General features: G+C 37.8%; 1 protein-coding gene across 1 annotated transcript; it reads right to left on the reverse strand.

Annotated features, from left to right (window-relative positions):
• Positions 1-693: 693 nt before the first annotated feature.
• On the reverse strand, positions 694-14,744 carry LOC134324858 (leucine-rich repeat-containing protein 74A). Its single transcript, XM_063006738.1, has 13 exons — positions 14,645-14,744; positions 13,761-13,936; positions 12,746-12,853; positions 11,247-11,340; positions 11,111-11,160; positions 10,855-10,936; positions 10,662-10,747; positions 10,153-10,347; positions 9,875-9,970; positions 9,484-9,627; positions 7,058-7,162; positions 5,973-6,058; positions 694-1,279 (listed from the first exon to the last, which is right to left on the reverse strand). The coding sequence occupies exons 1-13, from the start codon at positions 14,742-14,744 to the stop codon at positions 694-696; spliced, it is 1,908 nt and encodes a 635-aa protein (XP_062862808.1).
• Positions 14,745-14,791: the final 47 nt, after the last annotated feature.

The raw sequence follows: 14,791 nt of genomic DNA on the forward strand, positions 1-14,791 counted from the left end.
GGTTTTAATTTAATGTTATGGCTGATTGGTGTATATTACATATATAATTTTAATGCAGCCTTCATTTTGTGTAACCTGGCATATATATATATATATATATATATATATATATATATATATATATATATACTGTATATATATATACACAACGAAAATACAACGAAACATTAACAATGTAACAACACTATACGGCCAAAAGAATATGAACAGCTGACTATGAGCTGACTATCCTGTAATAGCTTTAACTAGTATGGGAAGGCTTTCCACTAGATTTTGCAGTGTCCATGGCAATTTGTGCTCATTCAGTCATTACAAAAGTGAGTAATAGTCTTAAGGTCAGGGCTCTGTCCAGGCCACTGGAGTTCCTTCACGCCAAACTTGTCAAACTCTGTTTTAATATCACTCTGTGCACAGGCCAGCAGAACAGATATGACTATTCTTCACACTGTTGCCAGAAAGCTAAAAGCATAGAATTTATTTTATAGTAATGATTGTATACACATTAGCAAAATATATTGTCTGCAATACCTAAACTCAATAAACAGGAGGGGTGTCCACATACTTTTGACCATATTGTGTATATTTTTTTTGTTAAATTTGGGTTATAGAATACATATACAGACAAACTGCATTTTGTAATAGTCTTTGTTCAAGTGTTAATTTCACTTTGTCCTGTTACTTTCATCCTGGTGTTTAGTGTTTCTTATGATCACTTTTACTCTTCTTTTTCTTGGCTTTAGAAACCTTTTCCACAGGTTGCTCTGTATTTAATGCAGGCCTTGATCTGGTCAGGTGATCAGCTCCAGCACAGAACCTGCTGGCTGTCTCGCTGGGATTGGAGGTGGAGTGCATGCCCTGGGCAGAGGCAGGTTTGGTCAGAATTGGTCGAGTTATGTGATTATCCATCAGGTTGGGCTGGGAGTAGGAGCGCATTGCTAGGGAGCTTGGGGGTCTGCAGGGCGAGGCTTTTCCTATCATAGGAAGGTGGAAATGCTCGCTGCCCATGTTGGTGATGGAGTAGCGACTGCTATTGGACATGATGATATGGTGCCAAGAGCTGAGAGGGGTGGCTAAGAATGGCTGGGGGCCACCTGAGTCTTCTTTAATTTCACCAGGTGACATGACTATGGAGGTATGAGGGGTCACGGCGTCCACAGCTGTCTGGAAGGTTTTAAGAATGCGTTCACTCTTTTGCTTCTCCTTTTTCTGACGGGACTCCACCTTACGCAGCTGGCGCCGGTGGTCTCGCATCATTTGCTTTCTGGTATCGGCCAGACCTCTATAAGACAAGATGAAAAAAAAAGCCTTTTATTGGCTTTTTACCAGAATCTTGGTGTCGAGATCACTAGTTTAAACTTGATTTCATCTTGGCTTAAGTCTCAATCTTGTCTTGGTCTTTCTCGTAGGTCTGGGTTTAATAAGAAAACCTTAAATAAATCAATGTTTATTTTAACAACATTTATATACAAAATAAATGCTTTTATTTTTGCTATTCTTTTTAATAGTTTTTATACTTAGATCACGACAGAAATGTGAAGTCCTAGATCCTAAAACTTGTAAAGTTTTCAGTTTCCTGATTGCATGTAAATCTGTCCTGTTTCTGTCTAATTTTAAGAAATTGTTCTATATTTGTTGTTCTCTCTCATAATTTAGCTAATTTTTAATGAACTGTCTTATGCTGCTCTCTTTGTTTTTATCTTAATTATTCTTGATGTTGATGTACTATTTTGATTTTGTACTATGATTTGTATGGTGTATGTACGTATTTGTTTTGATTATTTGTCTTATGTAAAGCGTCTTTGAGTATCTTGAAAAGCGCTATATAAATAAAATGTATTATTATTTATTATTATTATTCTTAGGGTGTGTTTGAAAACCTATTGAGCTGCCTTACTGCCTACATAGGCAGCTGCCTAAGTAAAGAGGATTCTAATAAGTCATTGACTTATAAATCAGGTTATTTCGAACGCGCTACTTAGACAGAGATTACATCAGTTTTTTGTGAGAAAAGTTGTGCCGCACTGAATGCTGGGATTGCCTTCACAGCTAAGGCAGCATCTGATGCTCCCTCGTTATTCTGTCAAAATACCGTTCATTTTAAGGCATCCAGTATTTCGCAGCCTCCTTCTCTGGAGCATGCGTGGGATGACATTAAATGCTGTCTATGTAGAGAGCTCACAAGGTTTTCGAAGACACCCTTAATGTTTTTTTAGGAAATCCTGGTGTTTCTTTACTGCCATCAGCTAAGCACAGCAATGCCTGTGTTCTTATTTATATATTTCTTAATTTAATAGACATATGAAAGACAAATTCATATCTGCTACAGTGTATCACAAAAGTGAGTACACCCCTCACATTTCTGCAAATATTTTATTATATCTTTCCATGGGACAACACTATAGAAATAAAACTTGGATATAACTTAGAGTAGTCAGTGTACAACTTGTATAGCAGTGTAGATTTACTGTCTTCTGAAAATAACTCAACACACAGCCATTAATGTCTAAATAGCTGGCAACATAAGTGAGTACACCCCACAGTGAACATGTCCAAATTGTGCCCAAAGTGTCAATATTTTGTGTGACCACCATTATTATCCAGCACTGCCTTAACCCTCCTGGGCATGGAATTCACCAGAGCTGCACAGGTTGCTACTGGAATCCTCTTCCACTCCTCCATGATGACATCACGGAGCTGGTGGATGTTAGACACCTTGAACTCCTCCACCTTCCACTTGAGGATGCGCCACAGGTGCTCAATTGGGTTTAGTCCATCACCTTTACCTTCAGCTTCCTCAGCAAGGCAGTTGTCATCTTGGAGGTTGTGTTTGGGGTCGTTATCCTGTTGGAAAACTGCCATGAGGCCCAGTTTTCGAAGGGAGGGGATCATGCTCTGTTTTTAGAATGTCACAGTACATGTTGGAATTCATGTTTCCCTCAATGAACTGCAGCTCCCCAGTGCCAGCAACACTCATGCAGCCCAAGACCATGATGCTACCACCACCATGCTTGACTGTAGGCAAGATACAGTTGTCTTGGTACTTCTCACCAGGGTGCCGCCACACATGCTTGACACCATCTGAGCCAAACAAGTTTATCTTGGTCTCGTCAGACCACAGGGCATTCCAGTAATCCATGTTCTTGGACTGCTTGTTTTCAGCAAACTGTTTGCTGGCTTTCTTGTGCGTCAGCTTCCTTCTGGGATGACGACCATGCAGACCGAGTTGATGCAGTATGTTGCGTATGGTCTGAGCACTGACAGGCTGACCTCCCACGTCTTCAACCTCTGCAGCAATGCTGGCAGCACTCATGTGTCTATTTTTTAAAGCCAACCTCTGGATATGACGCCGAACACGTGGACTCAACTTCTTTGGTCGACCCTGGCGAAGCCTGTTCCGAGTGGAACCTGTCCTGGAAAACCGCTGTATGACCTTGGCCACCATGCTGTAGCTCAGTTTCAGGGTGTTAGCAATCTTCTTATAGCCCAGACCATCTTTGTGGAGAGCAACAATTCTATTTCTCACATCCTCAGAGAGTTCTTTGCCATGAGGTGCCATGTTGAATATCCAGTGGCCAGTATGAGATAATTGTACCCAAAACACCAAATTTAACAGCCCTGCTCCCCATTTACACCTGGGACCTTGACACATGACACCAGGGAGGGACAACGACACATTTGGACATGTTCACTGTGGGGTGTACTCACTTATGTTGCCAGCTATTTAGACATTAATGGCTGTGTGTTGAGTTATTTTCAGAAGACAGTAAATCTACACTGCTATACAAGCTGTACACTGACTACTCTAAGTTATATTCAAGTTTCATGTCTATAGTGTTGTCCCATGAAAAGATATAATGAAATATTTGCAGAAATGTGAGGGGTGTACTCACTTTTGTGATACACTGTATGTAACTAACAAATAGTTATTTATGCTTAAAGGGCATCTACTTCCACAAATCTTTATCAAAACACTTGACAGTCTTTATTCAAGAGTTGATCCTGACCATTAAATGGTTTGTCTTTTGTCCTTGTCCTTGGTTCTGACAGTTACATTTATTTGATGTTGTCTTCTTCCTTACATTTAGAAGTCTTGCTCGCATTTTATATATATAAAATTTACATATATTTACATTTTTGGCATTCAGCAGACGCTTTTATCCAAAGCAGCTTACAGTACTGTGACAGTATATTGTCTAAGCAATTGAGTGTTACGGGCCTTGCTCAGAGGCCCAACAGTGGCAACCTGGAAGTGGTGGGGCTTAAACCAGGTCAACTATATCCTCGTCCTGACCATTAAAAGTCTTAATATAATTAGTGTCTTAGTATCATTTGCAGAGGTGGAAAGTAACAATTTACATTTACTCGCGTTACTGTAATTGAGTAGTTTTTTTGTGTACTTGTACTTTTTAAAGTAGATTTTACAGCCTGTAATTTTACTTTTACTTAAGTATGTTTTGTATTAAGAATTGTAATTCGCTACATTTTAAATAACATCCGTTACTGAGTAAAAAAAAATTATGTCTGGGAAACTGCTGCAGTGAATTCTGCGATGGGGAGTCGGATCTTTTGGCTCGGTTCCTTTTAAAGAGCCGTATATATACGTACATATATATATATATATATATATATATATATATATATATATATATATATATATATACGACTCCCAGAAGAGCGAATCGGTTCCTTTATTTCAGTTTAAAGGGCCGTTCATTCTACGACACATCACTAGTGGTTATACAGTTTGTTGGGACTTTTTATGGGACTAAAATGACACATTACACATCCCTAAATGTTTTAAATGTTGTATCAACATGTTTTTTTCTATTATATTTTAATTAAAAACAACTATTGTGAGATTTATATCCACGTGTCCTGTTTGCATTACACAGAAGAGACACGCCCTCCTGTTAAAAAAGTAACTAAGTAACGTTAACTCTGAGTACATTTTAAACGAGTTACTTTTTACTTTTTACTTGAGTAGATTTTTAGACTAGTAACTTTTCTCGTACTTAAGTAAAAATTCATTAAAGTAATAGTACTTTTACTTGAGTACAATATTTTAGTACTCTTTCCACCTCTGATCATTTGCTATGGGTCTTAGTCTTTTTCTTAATTTTGACAAAGCATTAACTACAACACTGCTTTTAATCCAGGGCCACTTTAAATTGACTCAAAATACAACCTAATCAATTTAAAACTAAAGGACCTCCTTAAGGGCCCAACACTGACAAGTTGGCAGTAAAAACCTCTAGATGAAAGGGGTTTAAATGTGGAAATTCCTACATTTTCATGAAAAAATGTCTAGTAATTCTATTAAATGTAAAACAGTGAAAAAATATCAATGGACCTAGTTGACACTGGAATAAATAACACTGACTATGTTAAGACAGGTTGGTCATGCATACCAAGGCTTGTTAGTAAATATTAAAAGGAAAAGAAATGGCTAGGTGGGAATTCGCAAAGGCTAATTTGGATAAAAATGGGTTAAAAGAAGACATCCAATGATTAGGGTATAATATGAGCTCAGGAATTAGTCATCTGTTATGGATTTTGCACTGCTGCTGATTTTAAGGATTAAATTGTCTACGTAGCCAATATCAGATATAGAAAATTTAGTCAATTTAAACTGAACCGCAATGTGTTAGCATTTTTGTTATAGTCTGTTTACCAATCCCACTTAACTTTATTTATTGTTTAGGTATTTAGAAGATGCTTTTATCTAAAGCAACTTACAACTGTAATTGAATACCATGCATCTTCTGATCACTAGTCCAGTACTAGTAACCGGTAAGCTATCCCTGCTCGTACATATGATTGCTATGAGACTATTAGATGAGAGCACCATTATTCCTTATGAAACTTTGGAACTTTCCAATGCAGAATTGGTGACTTTGGTTATGTAGGTCCTTGGTTCTGTAATGATGGTGCTTTGGTATAATACAGTACGTTTTTAAGGAAAATTATCCTACCTGTAGTCCACAATGCCTGTCCTTTCCCGGTCTAGTTTTTGAATAAGCTGTTCGATCTGGAACTTGTCCAATGGAATGCTTGATTGCTGTAATGTAAATATACATATAATACAAAGTATTTTTATAAATGTATAATGTTATCATGTATAATGTTATCATGTAATATAAAGAAACACACATGACTTTTAAAGGACATTTAGTAATTGCATTTGTTATATGCATCTAAATGTGTGTTTGTGTGTGTGTGTATACGTAAGGGTATACATTTGGCCGTTCAGGTGGTGCAGCAGTAAACACACACTGGAACCAGAGCTGGGATCTCGAATACATCGTATCAAATTTCAGCTCTGCCTGCCGGCTAGGCTGAGCAGCCTCATAAACAACGATTGGCCTGCTGGCTAATTGATGGCACCTGCACAGAGATGAGAAAAGAGTGCTGTCAGGGTGTGTCTCTCCGTACACAGTGCTGAGCTGTCAAAGTGTGGGTGACAAGATGCATACGGCATGCTGCGCACGTGTCGGAGGGGGCGTGGGTCAGCTTCGTTCTCCTCAGTCAGAGTGGGGATCGGCATTGGTGGAGAGGAAGCATGATACAATCGGGCAATTGGACGCGCTAAAAAGGGGAGAAAAAGTATGTATGGGATATGTAGCAGGATAAAATTAAGCTACACAATAGACACATGTTTTAATGATTAAGTTCAGGTGTTTCAGCCTCACCCAGATGTATAAAATTGCATATATAAAATAAACTTCAAGCAGCCAACAACAGCTTGGCAAAGACCCTTTCGTATACCAGCATAACTGTGCCCCTATGCACAAAGCCAAATCCATGCAAACATGGTTTAATTAGTTTGGCCTGCACAAAGCCCTAAACTCAACACTAATTATAAGCCAGGCATAACTTTCAGACAGACACATTCCAACATCTTGTGGAAAGTCTTGTGAAAAAAGCAGAAACTGTTTAAGACACAAAAGAGGATGGTGTCAGAATAAATAATCGTGATTTGTAATATAAAGAAAGATGTATAATTCTGAGGGCACAGATATAGCAAACACATTACTAAATGTCACTGATGAGGACGTGCCTGCACAGCCTTTCTAAATTCAGTCACAGGAACGCGCATAGTCCCATCTTTGTCAATATTCCGGAAGAAATCCCAAAGACGGAGCTTGCGCTGATCAAGGTAATCCTGTAGAAAGAGCACACAGAAAAGTATAATATATTTAGCATATTTAAAACAGAATACTGCAGCATAGAAAGAAAGGAACCTCACCAATAAGACTTTTATACATCTATTCTAGGTAGAATGTTTATTATCATTAAACTTTAATGATTCTCACAAGTGTGATTCAAATAGATTTTTCTTATTGTAAATTTTGTTTTTGAGGGGTCAAGGCTGTCCATTTAAAGAAACTCTGACATAAACTTGCATTATAATTCTAACATTGGATGGAAGAATGTACATATATGACCATTTAACAAACTCACTTCTGACTTTGCACCATTACTGTCAGAACAGATTCAGTACTTTTAAGATTTTGTTCCTTTAAGATTTTTGTCAATTTTCATGTAATGGATTTTGTATAATTGCTGCAAATGTGCAAGCTGTACATTCATTCTGTGAATTTTCTATTCAACCACCTCCCAAAGATGCTCATTAAAATTCAGATCCGGTGAATGTGGAGGCCATTACAATAAAGGTAACTTATTATCAAGACTTATGTTTGTGACATTATAAGACAACAGATTGTAATTCTACAGAAATACACATAGGCAGCAACAATATCTAGATAGGCTGTGGCATTCCAGCAACACTCGATACCCATTAACTGCTGAAAACCCCTTACAGGTTAAGTAAATGAGTTTAAGCTGTAACACCAAATATTGACATTGCCGACTAGATGTCACAGACTCAAGATTCACAGACTCATGAATGAGTCACTTTTTTTTTTTTTTCATTTTTACCAGCACAGTTTACATTTACATTTACGGCATTTAGCAGATGCTCTTATCCAGAGCGATTTACAGAAGTGCTTCCATAGTGAACATTACCTTACTCTAGTTTAAGTAGACAACAGTCCAAGAATACAAATCTGCTAAAACCTGTTAGAACCAATTGTTTTGTTTTTTTTGTTGCAAGAAATGAATAAGAGCGTTAGTAAGTAAGTACATGTCTGCATAAGTGCTTAGTAAAGAGGTGGGAATTTTGCATTCAACCACCTCCCAAAAATGCTCATTAAATTCAGATCCGGTGACTGGTGAGGCCATTAAAATTAACTTATTATCATGACTTGTGCTTGTGACATTATAAAAGAACACATTGTAATTCTACAGAAATACACATAGGCAGCAACAATACCTATATAGGATGCTCTTATCCAGAGTGACTTATAGAAGTGCTCAATAGTGAACATTACCTTACTCTAGTTTAAGTAGACAACAGTCCAAGAATACAAATCTGCTAAACCCCTGTTAAAACCAATTGTTTTTTAGTTTTTTGCAAGAAATGAATAAGAGGATTAGTAAGTAAGTACATGCCAGCTTAAGTGCTTAGTAAGGAGGTGGGTTTTTAATCGTCTTTTAAAGACAGTGAGAGACTCAGATGTTCAGACAGACGAGAAGTTCGTTCCACCACTTGGGTGCAAGTACAGAGAAGAGCCTTGATGCTTGTCTTCCTCGAGTCCTGGGTGGAGGATCAAGTCGAGCAAGACTAGAGGCTCGGAGGTTGCATGGTACAGAGCGGGATTTTATTAGACCTCAAAGGTAGCTTGGGGCTGGTCCATTTTTGGCATTGTAGGCAAGCATCAGTGTTTTACACTGAATGCGTGCAGCTACAGAAAGTTTAGATGAACCTGTGCCCACCCTGGCATCATATTCCTTCTTTTGGGTGCCAGGTGTGAAAGCCAAATTGTGGTCTATTTGTGTCGTAGCCCATACCCACAAAGGGTTTGATGTATTGTGCTTTCTATAATTTTTTTTGTGCTTCATGGGGGTGGCACAGTGACTCAGTGGGTAGCACTGTCACCTCACAGCAAGAAGGTCCTGGGTTCGAGGTGGGCCGGTCTGGGTCCTTTCTGTGTGCAGTTTGCTTGTTCTCCACGTGTCTGCGTGGGTTACCTCTGTAAGTTCCGGTTTCCTCCCACAGTCCAAAGACATGCAAGTGAGGTGAATTGGAGATACAAAATTGTCCATGACTGTGTTTGACATTAAACTTGTGAACTGATGAATCTTGTGTAACGAGTAACTACCGTTTTTGTCATGAATGTAAATACATACATTTTGCTTCATGGCCAATCTCCTTTTGCTCTTCTAATCAACAGGTCATATCACATAACAACAATGCCACAAACTATTCTGATGCATGAAGTAAAAACAAACTGAAGCTTGACCCATTTCTGTATAATTTTATACACTGAGCTGCTGCCACATGGCTGGCATTTACATTAATGAATGTTCCAGATAAAGTGACCAGTAAATATAATTCATTTTCATTTTTCACTTTTCTTGTACCTGAATGACTTTCATGGGATCAGGGCGCTTAGGGGGCTTTTTAGCAATAAAACCCCCTACACCACCATACTGCACCTCTAAGCCAGGGTGATCCTGACATATCAGCTCCAGCAGCTGCACAAAGAATTCATTCACCAGCACGTTCTAAAACACACATACAGTAAAGAAGTGATTAGAACAATTATTATGGAAATAGAAAAAAAAAAAACAATTTACAAAAACAAAAAATGCTTATTTTACCTGAGAACTTTCATTTTCAGTGCTGAATCTTGGTAATTGAGTTAAATAGGAAGTATAAATGTGTATATGTAATAAGAAGGGCAAGGTTATGGTTCATCCTTATTGCAACATCAGTTGTCAGTTTACTTTGGGTAATATATATGAGACTCACACATATGTTGATTTCCTCAAGCGCTGTTTTGGGCGAGTTCTTTACAACACTGATCAAGACCAGAGCCCCCTCCACTGTCAAAGAGTTATAAGCCAGCTGCAAAAGAGAACAACATTTAGTCTTATCTTCCCCCCATTTTTGAATACATATTCATATTTATTATTCAAGTATGATCCCAAATGTCATAGTTAGCAAGCACAGTCCTGCTGGGAAAAAATGACAGTTTACCTAAAAATGAACTTTGCGTATTCAGACTATTCTGTCAGTTTATAACCCACCTTCAGTGTTCGGAGTGTATCATTTGCCTCAAGGCCTCTGCACAGCATGCCGACTCCTTCATTGTTGATGCGGTTGTTGCTTAGATCCAGGTATACCAAGGTGTTGTTAAATTTCAAGGCTTCACCCAAAGCCAGAGCTCCCTCATTACCAAAACCATTCCAGGAGAGGTCCAAGTGTTTCAGAGTCACATTAACCTGATGATTACACAAGCATTTAGCTATCTGTATTGTGTCTGTAAAGGTTTTAAAGCAACCAGGTTATTTTAATGTCTAATAGACCTAAGTCTAGGTACTGGTTGTCCGGTTCTCTGAGAAATGTGTGACACTGAGACACTGAGTTACTCAGATATGTAATTCAGAAACAAACAACAAACTACCAACATATACATGTGTGATGCATGTAATTCAAATGATTTATTGTAAATTCTAACATATTAATAACACTTGGTTGACTCATTGATTGTTTTTTATTGCCTAAATGTTATATATTGTTGTGTAACTTTTCGTACTTTAAGTCCAGCGCAGAAAGCTACAGCACCCTTCATTCTGAGGTGATTCCAGCTCAGGTTAAGGATCTCAACACCCTCATTATTAGCTATATCAATATGAAAAAAGTTATTCTATAATTGTTGACAATGATACACAATATGTACACTTTACAAATTACACTGATATGTATTACTGGTGTTAAATCATAGTTACCAAGCATTTGACCCAGACATTCACCAGCTCTTCCACACAACTGATTGTGACTCAGGTCCAACTCCTTTACATTATGGTTGATCTAAAATGTTTGCAATTGCAAATGTGATCAAGTATAAGATAGAATAAAATGAGACTAAAATCATCACTGAATATAAATGTGCCTGAGACAGAGTTTATATTGATTCCAAAAGAGACAGAATGAGTCAAGATCAAATTGAAACTAAGAATTTTTATGTAGTATTTTTTAACTTACCGAAAATGCATCTGCAAACCCTTTGGCATCATCCTCGGTGAATCCACTCCCTAACAATAAAAGCAACATCAGTCTCATGAAATCTCTGACATTCTGATGCTCTGTCATATAAACATTAATCATTTTCAACAAGTACCAGATAGTTTGATAGATTTGATGGTGTTGTTATCCATTAGCAGCTTGGTGATATACTCAGCTCCTGCAGATCGAAGGTGATTGTCAGAGAGATCCTACAAAAAATGATGATCAATACAGTAGGGGGTGTAAACAAGTATTTAACCACTTTTGTTTTTGTTATTTAATATACTTTCAGAGCATATGTACACTTTAAATGTACATATTTATGTTATTTTGTCTTTGTACACAATTACTATGAACAAATAAATATGTATTTATAAGTATCAAGAACAGTATGTTTGAACAATACTAATTAGAAAGTATTTGAAAACCATTTATATTAAGATTGTTTATGTATACGCTGGTGGAGCAGCAGTAAATTATGATAGCCCACTGCCACTAGGATCCGAATCCCCACTGGTGCTATCAGACAGTTGGCCAATCAGATTCTAGATATTATTATTATTATTATAAGCCATTGACAGTTGTCGGTAGGATTTTAGCCTAGGAGTAGCAATCATAGTCTTCTTCTTCTTCTTCCTCGGCATTTGTCCTGTTCGGTTGCGGGGTCGGCTCTCAGCGGATCATGATCCACATTGATTTGGCACAAATTTTACGCCGGATGCCCTTCCTGACACAACCATCCCTATTTATCCAGGCTTGGGACCGGCACTACAATGCACTGGTTTGTGCATTTTAGTGGTTAGGTGCATATAGGACAATTCAGTGTCTCCAATTAGCCTAGCTGCATGTTTTTGGACTGTGGGAGGAAACCGGAGCACCCGGAGGAAACCCACGCAGACACAGGGAGAAATGCAAACTCCCGGACCCGGACCGCCCCACCTGGGGATCAAACCCAGGACCTTCTTGCTGTGAGGCGACAGTGCTACCCACTTAGCCACCGTGCCGCCCAGGAGTAGCAATCATAGTAAAAGTAATAATAACCTTTGTTTAATTTTTAGGAACAAAATTGTTATTTTTTCCAAACTGTAAGTGGTAAGTTCAGTAAACCACAAATAAGGAAGTTTTGAAATTCCATAACATGACCTAAGCTAAACCAATGCTGCAATAAGCTAATTATTTCTAACCATTAATGTCTTAAAAGCTGTAATTACTAAGGATAGCTTTGCAACAAAGTGCAAATATAAACATGTATATGGATATGTTCTTCATCAATACTGGTGTTTTCAAACGTGTTTATGCCTATAAATACATACTCTTAGTCTTTTGTTCAGATTTTAACCTACAAAGCACATCAGATTAACATGCTTAAAGTGAATTTATGCACTGCAGTATATACATAACATTCAGTATTAAAATACAGTATTATAAAGTGTTGGATACAGTAAATGTTCTAAGACTGCTCTTAAGACTTTATTGCCATCTAGTGACTAGGTAGTGGTATGTCTGTTCTGGACAATACTTGCTTTTCTCTACATAATAATGACTTTTCACTTTAAATGATTAGACAGCTATTTTTAATAATCATACTATCTATGACAACTATGACAAAATTACCAAATTCTGAATGATGAAATTGGCCTTCAGCATCTGCACAAGATACCTTGTTCCCTCAGCCAGCAGGTAATTATCAGCCAGTTCCAAAGTTGTGGTATGCAAATCAGTCTGTGTAAGACATAGAAATTGTTAGTACATTAAACCATATCATTTAAAATAAATAACAAATACGTTTAAAAATAAGATGTATAGTATAAGAATGTAAACATTCACTAGTTTTCATTAACCAAGGCTAATGTGCTTGCTCCTGGTGTAATACATTTTAGGAATAAACCTTTTATACCTTTGGTTGGTAGTGCAGAAATTTCTAAACTGGGGGGCACAACCTGTATTTTTTTTATATTATTTTTTTTGTCTTAAGAATAGTGCTAGAATGTTATTGTTACATAGATAATGCCCCCAGGTGGAGCGGTCCAGGTCCTTTCTGTGGGAGTTTGCATGTTGTCCCTGTGTCCGCGTGGGTTTCCTCCGGGTGCTCCAGTTTCCTCCCACAGTCCAAAGACATGCAAGTGAGGTGAATTGGAGATACTAAAGTGTCCCAAGACTGTGTTCAATATAACCTAAATAAGGTTCTTGTCATGAATGTAACCAAAGTGTAAAATGATATTAAAATCCTAATAAACAAACAAACAAGCATAGATAAGGCTATATGGGAATACATAAAATGTTTGCAAAACACACAAAAATGTTGCTTTTGCTCTTCTCATTTGTCAGGAACTCAAAAAAAACCTGGTTGTTAATATCCATTATTAGGTTAAACATTGAACAACTAAAACGGCAATCTTCAAGGCAGCTATGGTCAGCAAAGGAGCGTTTAACAGAAGCAGTGTGCACATTATTGCTGAAGCTAATGTGCAGAAATGTACAGCAGATTATTCTAAAATGAAAAAAATCAAATTGTGAAATGTGTGTGTGTGTGTGTGTGTGTGTGTGATGGGGAGTTACAAACATGGTTTATCCTCTAACCCCAGTTTTATAGGAAACAGATAACTCTATCACACATTATCTTATTTACCACAAGAGCTATGGCCAGAGCCTTTCCTCCTAAAGGTCCAAGACCGTGATGGTTGAGGTTGATGGTGGCAGATCCGAGGTTTCTCAGGAAGTAACTAACAGGTACAACACCCACCAGCTTACATGCCTGCAGGTACACCTCGGCAGTGGAAATGTCTTTTCCAGTAGTCTTCCTTTCTGTTGTAACAAAAAGTGACAATGTCTAATCGTCTTAAACATTTTAATAAACAATTCTCACACCTATTCTGCAGGCATATTTTTTTCTAAACATTTGACATTTTCAGCATTTAGCAGATGCCTTTATCCAAAGCGACTTACAGTACAGTATAGAGTCTGAGCAACTGAGGGTTAAGGGCCTTGCTCAAGGGCCCAACAGCAGCAACCTAGCAGTGGTGGGGCTTGAACCAGCAACCTATGGATTACTAGTCCTGTGCCTTAACCACTAGGCTACAGCTTGAACATAGTTTTTGCTTTCACCTTAAAATAATTAAACCTTTATTTATGTTATTTTGTGTTTCTTCATAATTCATATTTTACATAATGTAAAAACCTAATAACTAAATCATTATTTAATCCATATGCACACATCAATATTTGGTCACCAATTCATCTTGATTAGGTGTCTGATGATTCTGGGACATAGCTGGAAACACTGAACATTAGACATGTATACACCCTCACTTATTCACTCAGTAACACAACTGGTAGCTGGTACAACTGCTAGCTTATTTTTTGGGAACTGGGAGACAACCTACACACAAACTGTAAGAAGATGACAAACTCCACGCATACAGTATATAGAAGAATTACATAGTACCTACAATGCCTGCTCTGACACGGTGCCAGGCCACGTTTAATGAAAGCAAAACAAATCAATACACCAACCTTTATGATCTATGTCCCACTCGTCCTCCAGTTCAGTTTCATATGGGCTGTCTCTCTCAGCCAGGCAAAGGGAATCCAGTGACAAGATAGACTCGTTCATGTTGCAGTTCTCCAAAAATATACTCGAACAGTGAATTAAACTCGAGT

The sequence above is a fragment of the Trichomycterus rosablanca genome, chromosome 13 (assembly GCF_030014385.1).
Source record: "Trichomycterus rosablanca isolate fTriRos1 chromosome 13, fTriRos1.hap1, whole genome shotgun sequence".
Lineage (NCBI taxonomy): Eukaryota > Metazoa > Chordata > Actinopteri > Siluriformes > Trichomycteridae > Trichomycterus > Trichomycterus rosablanca.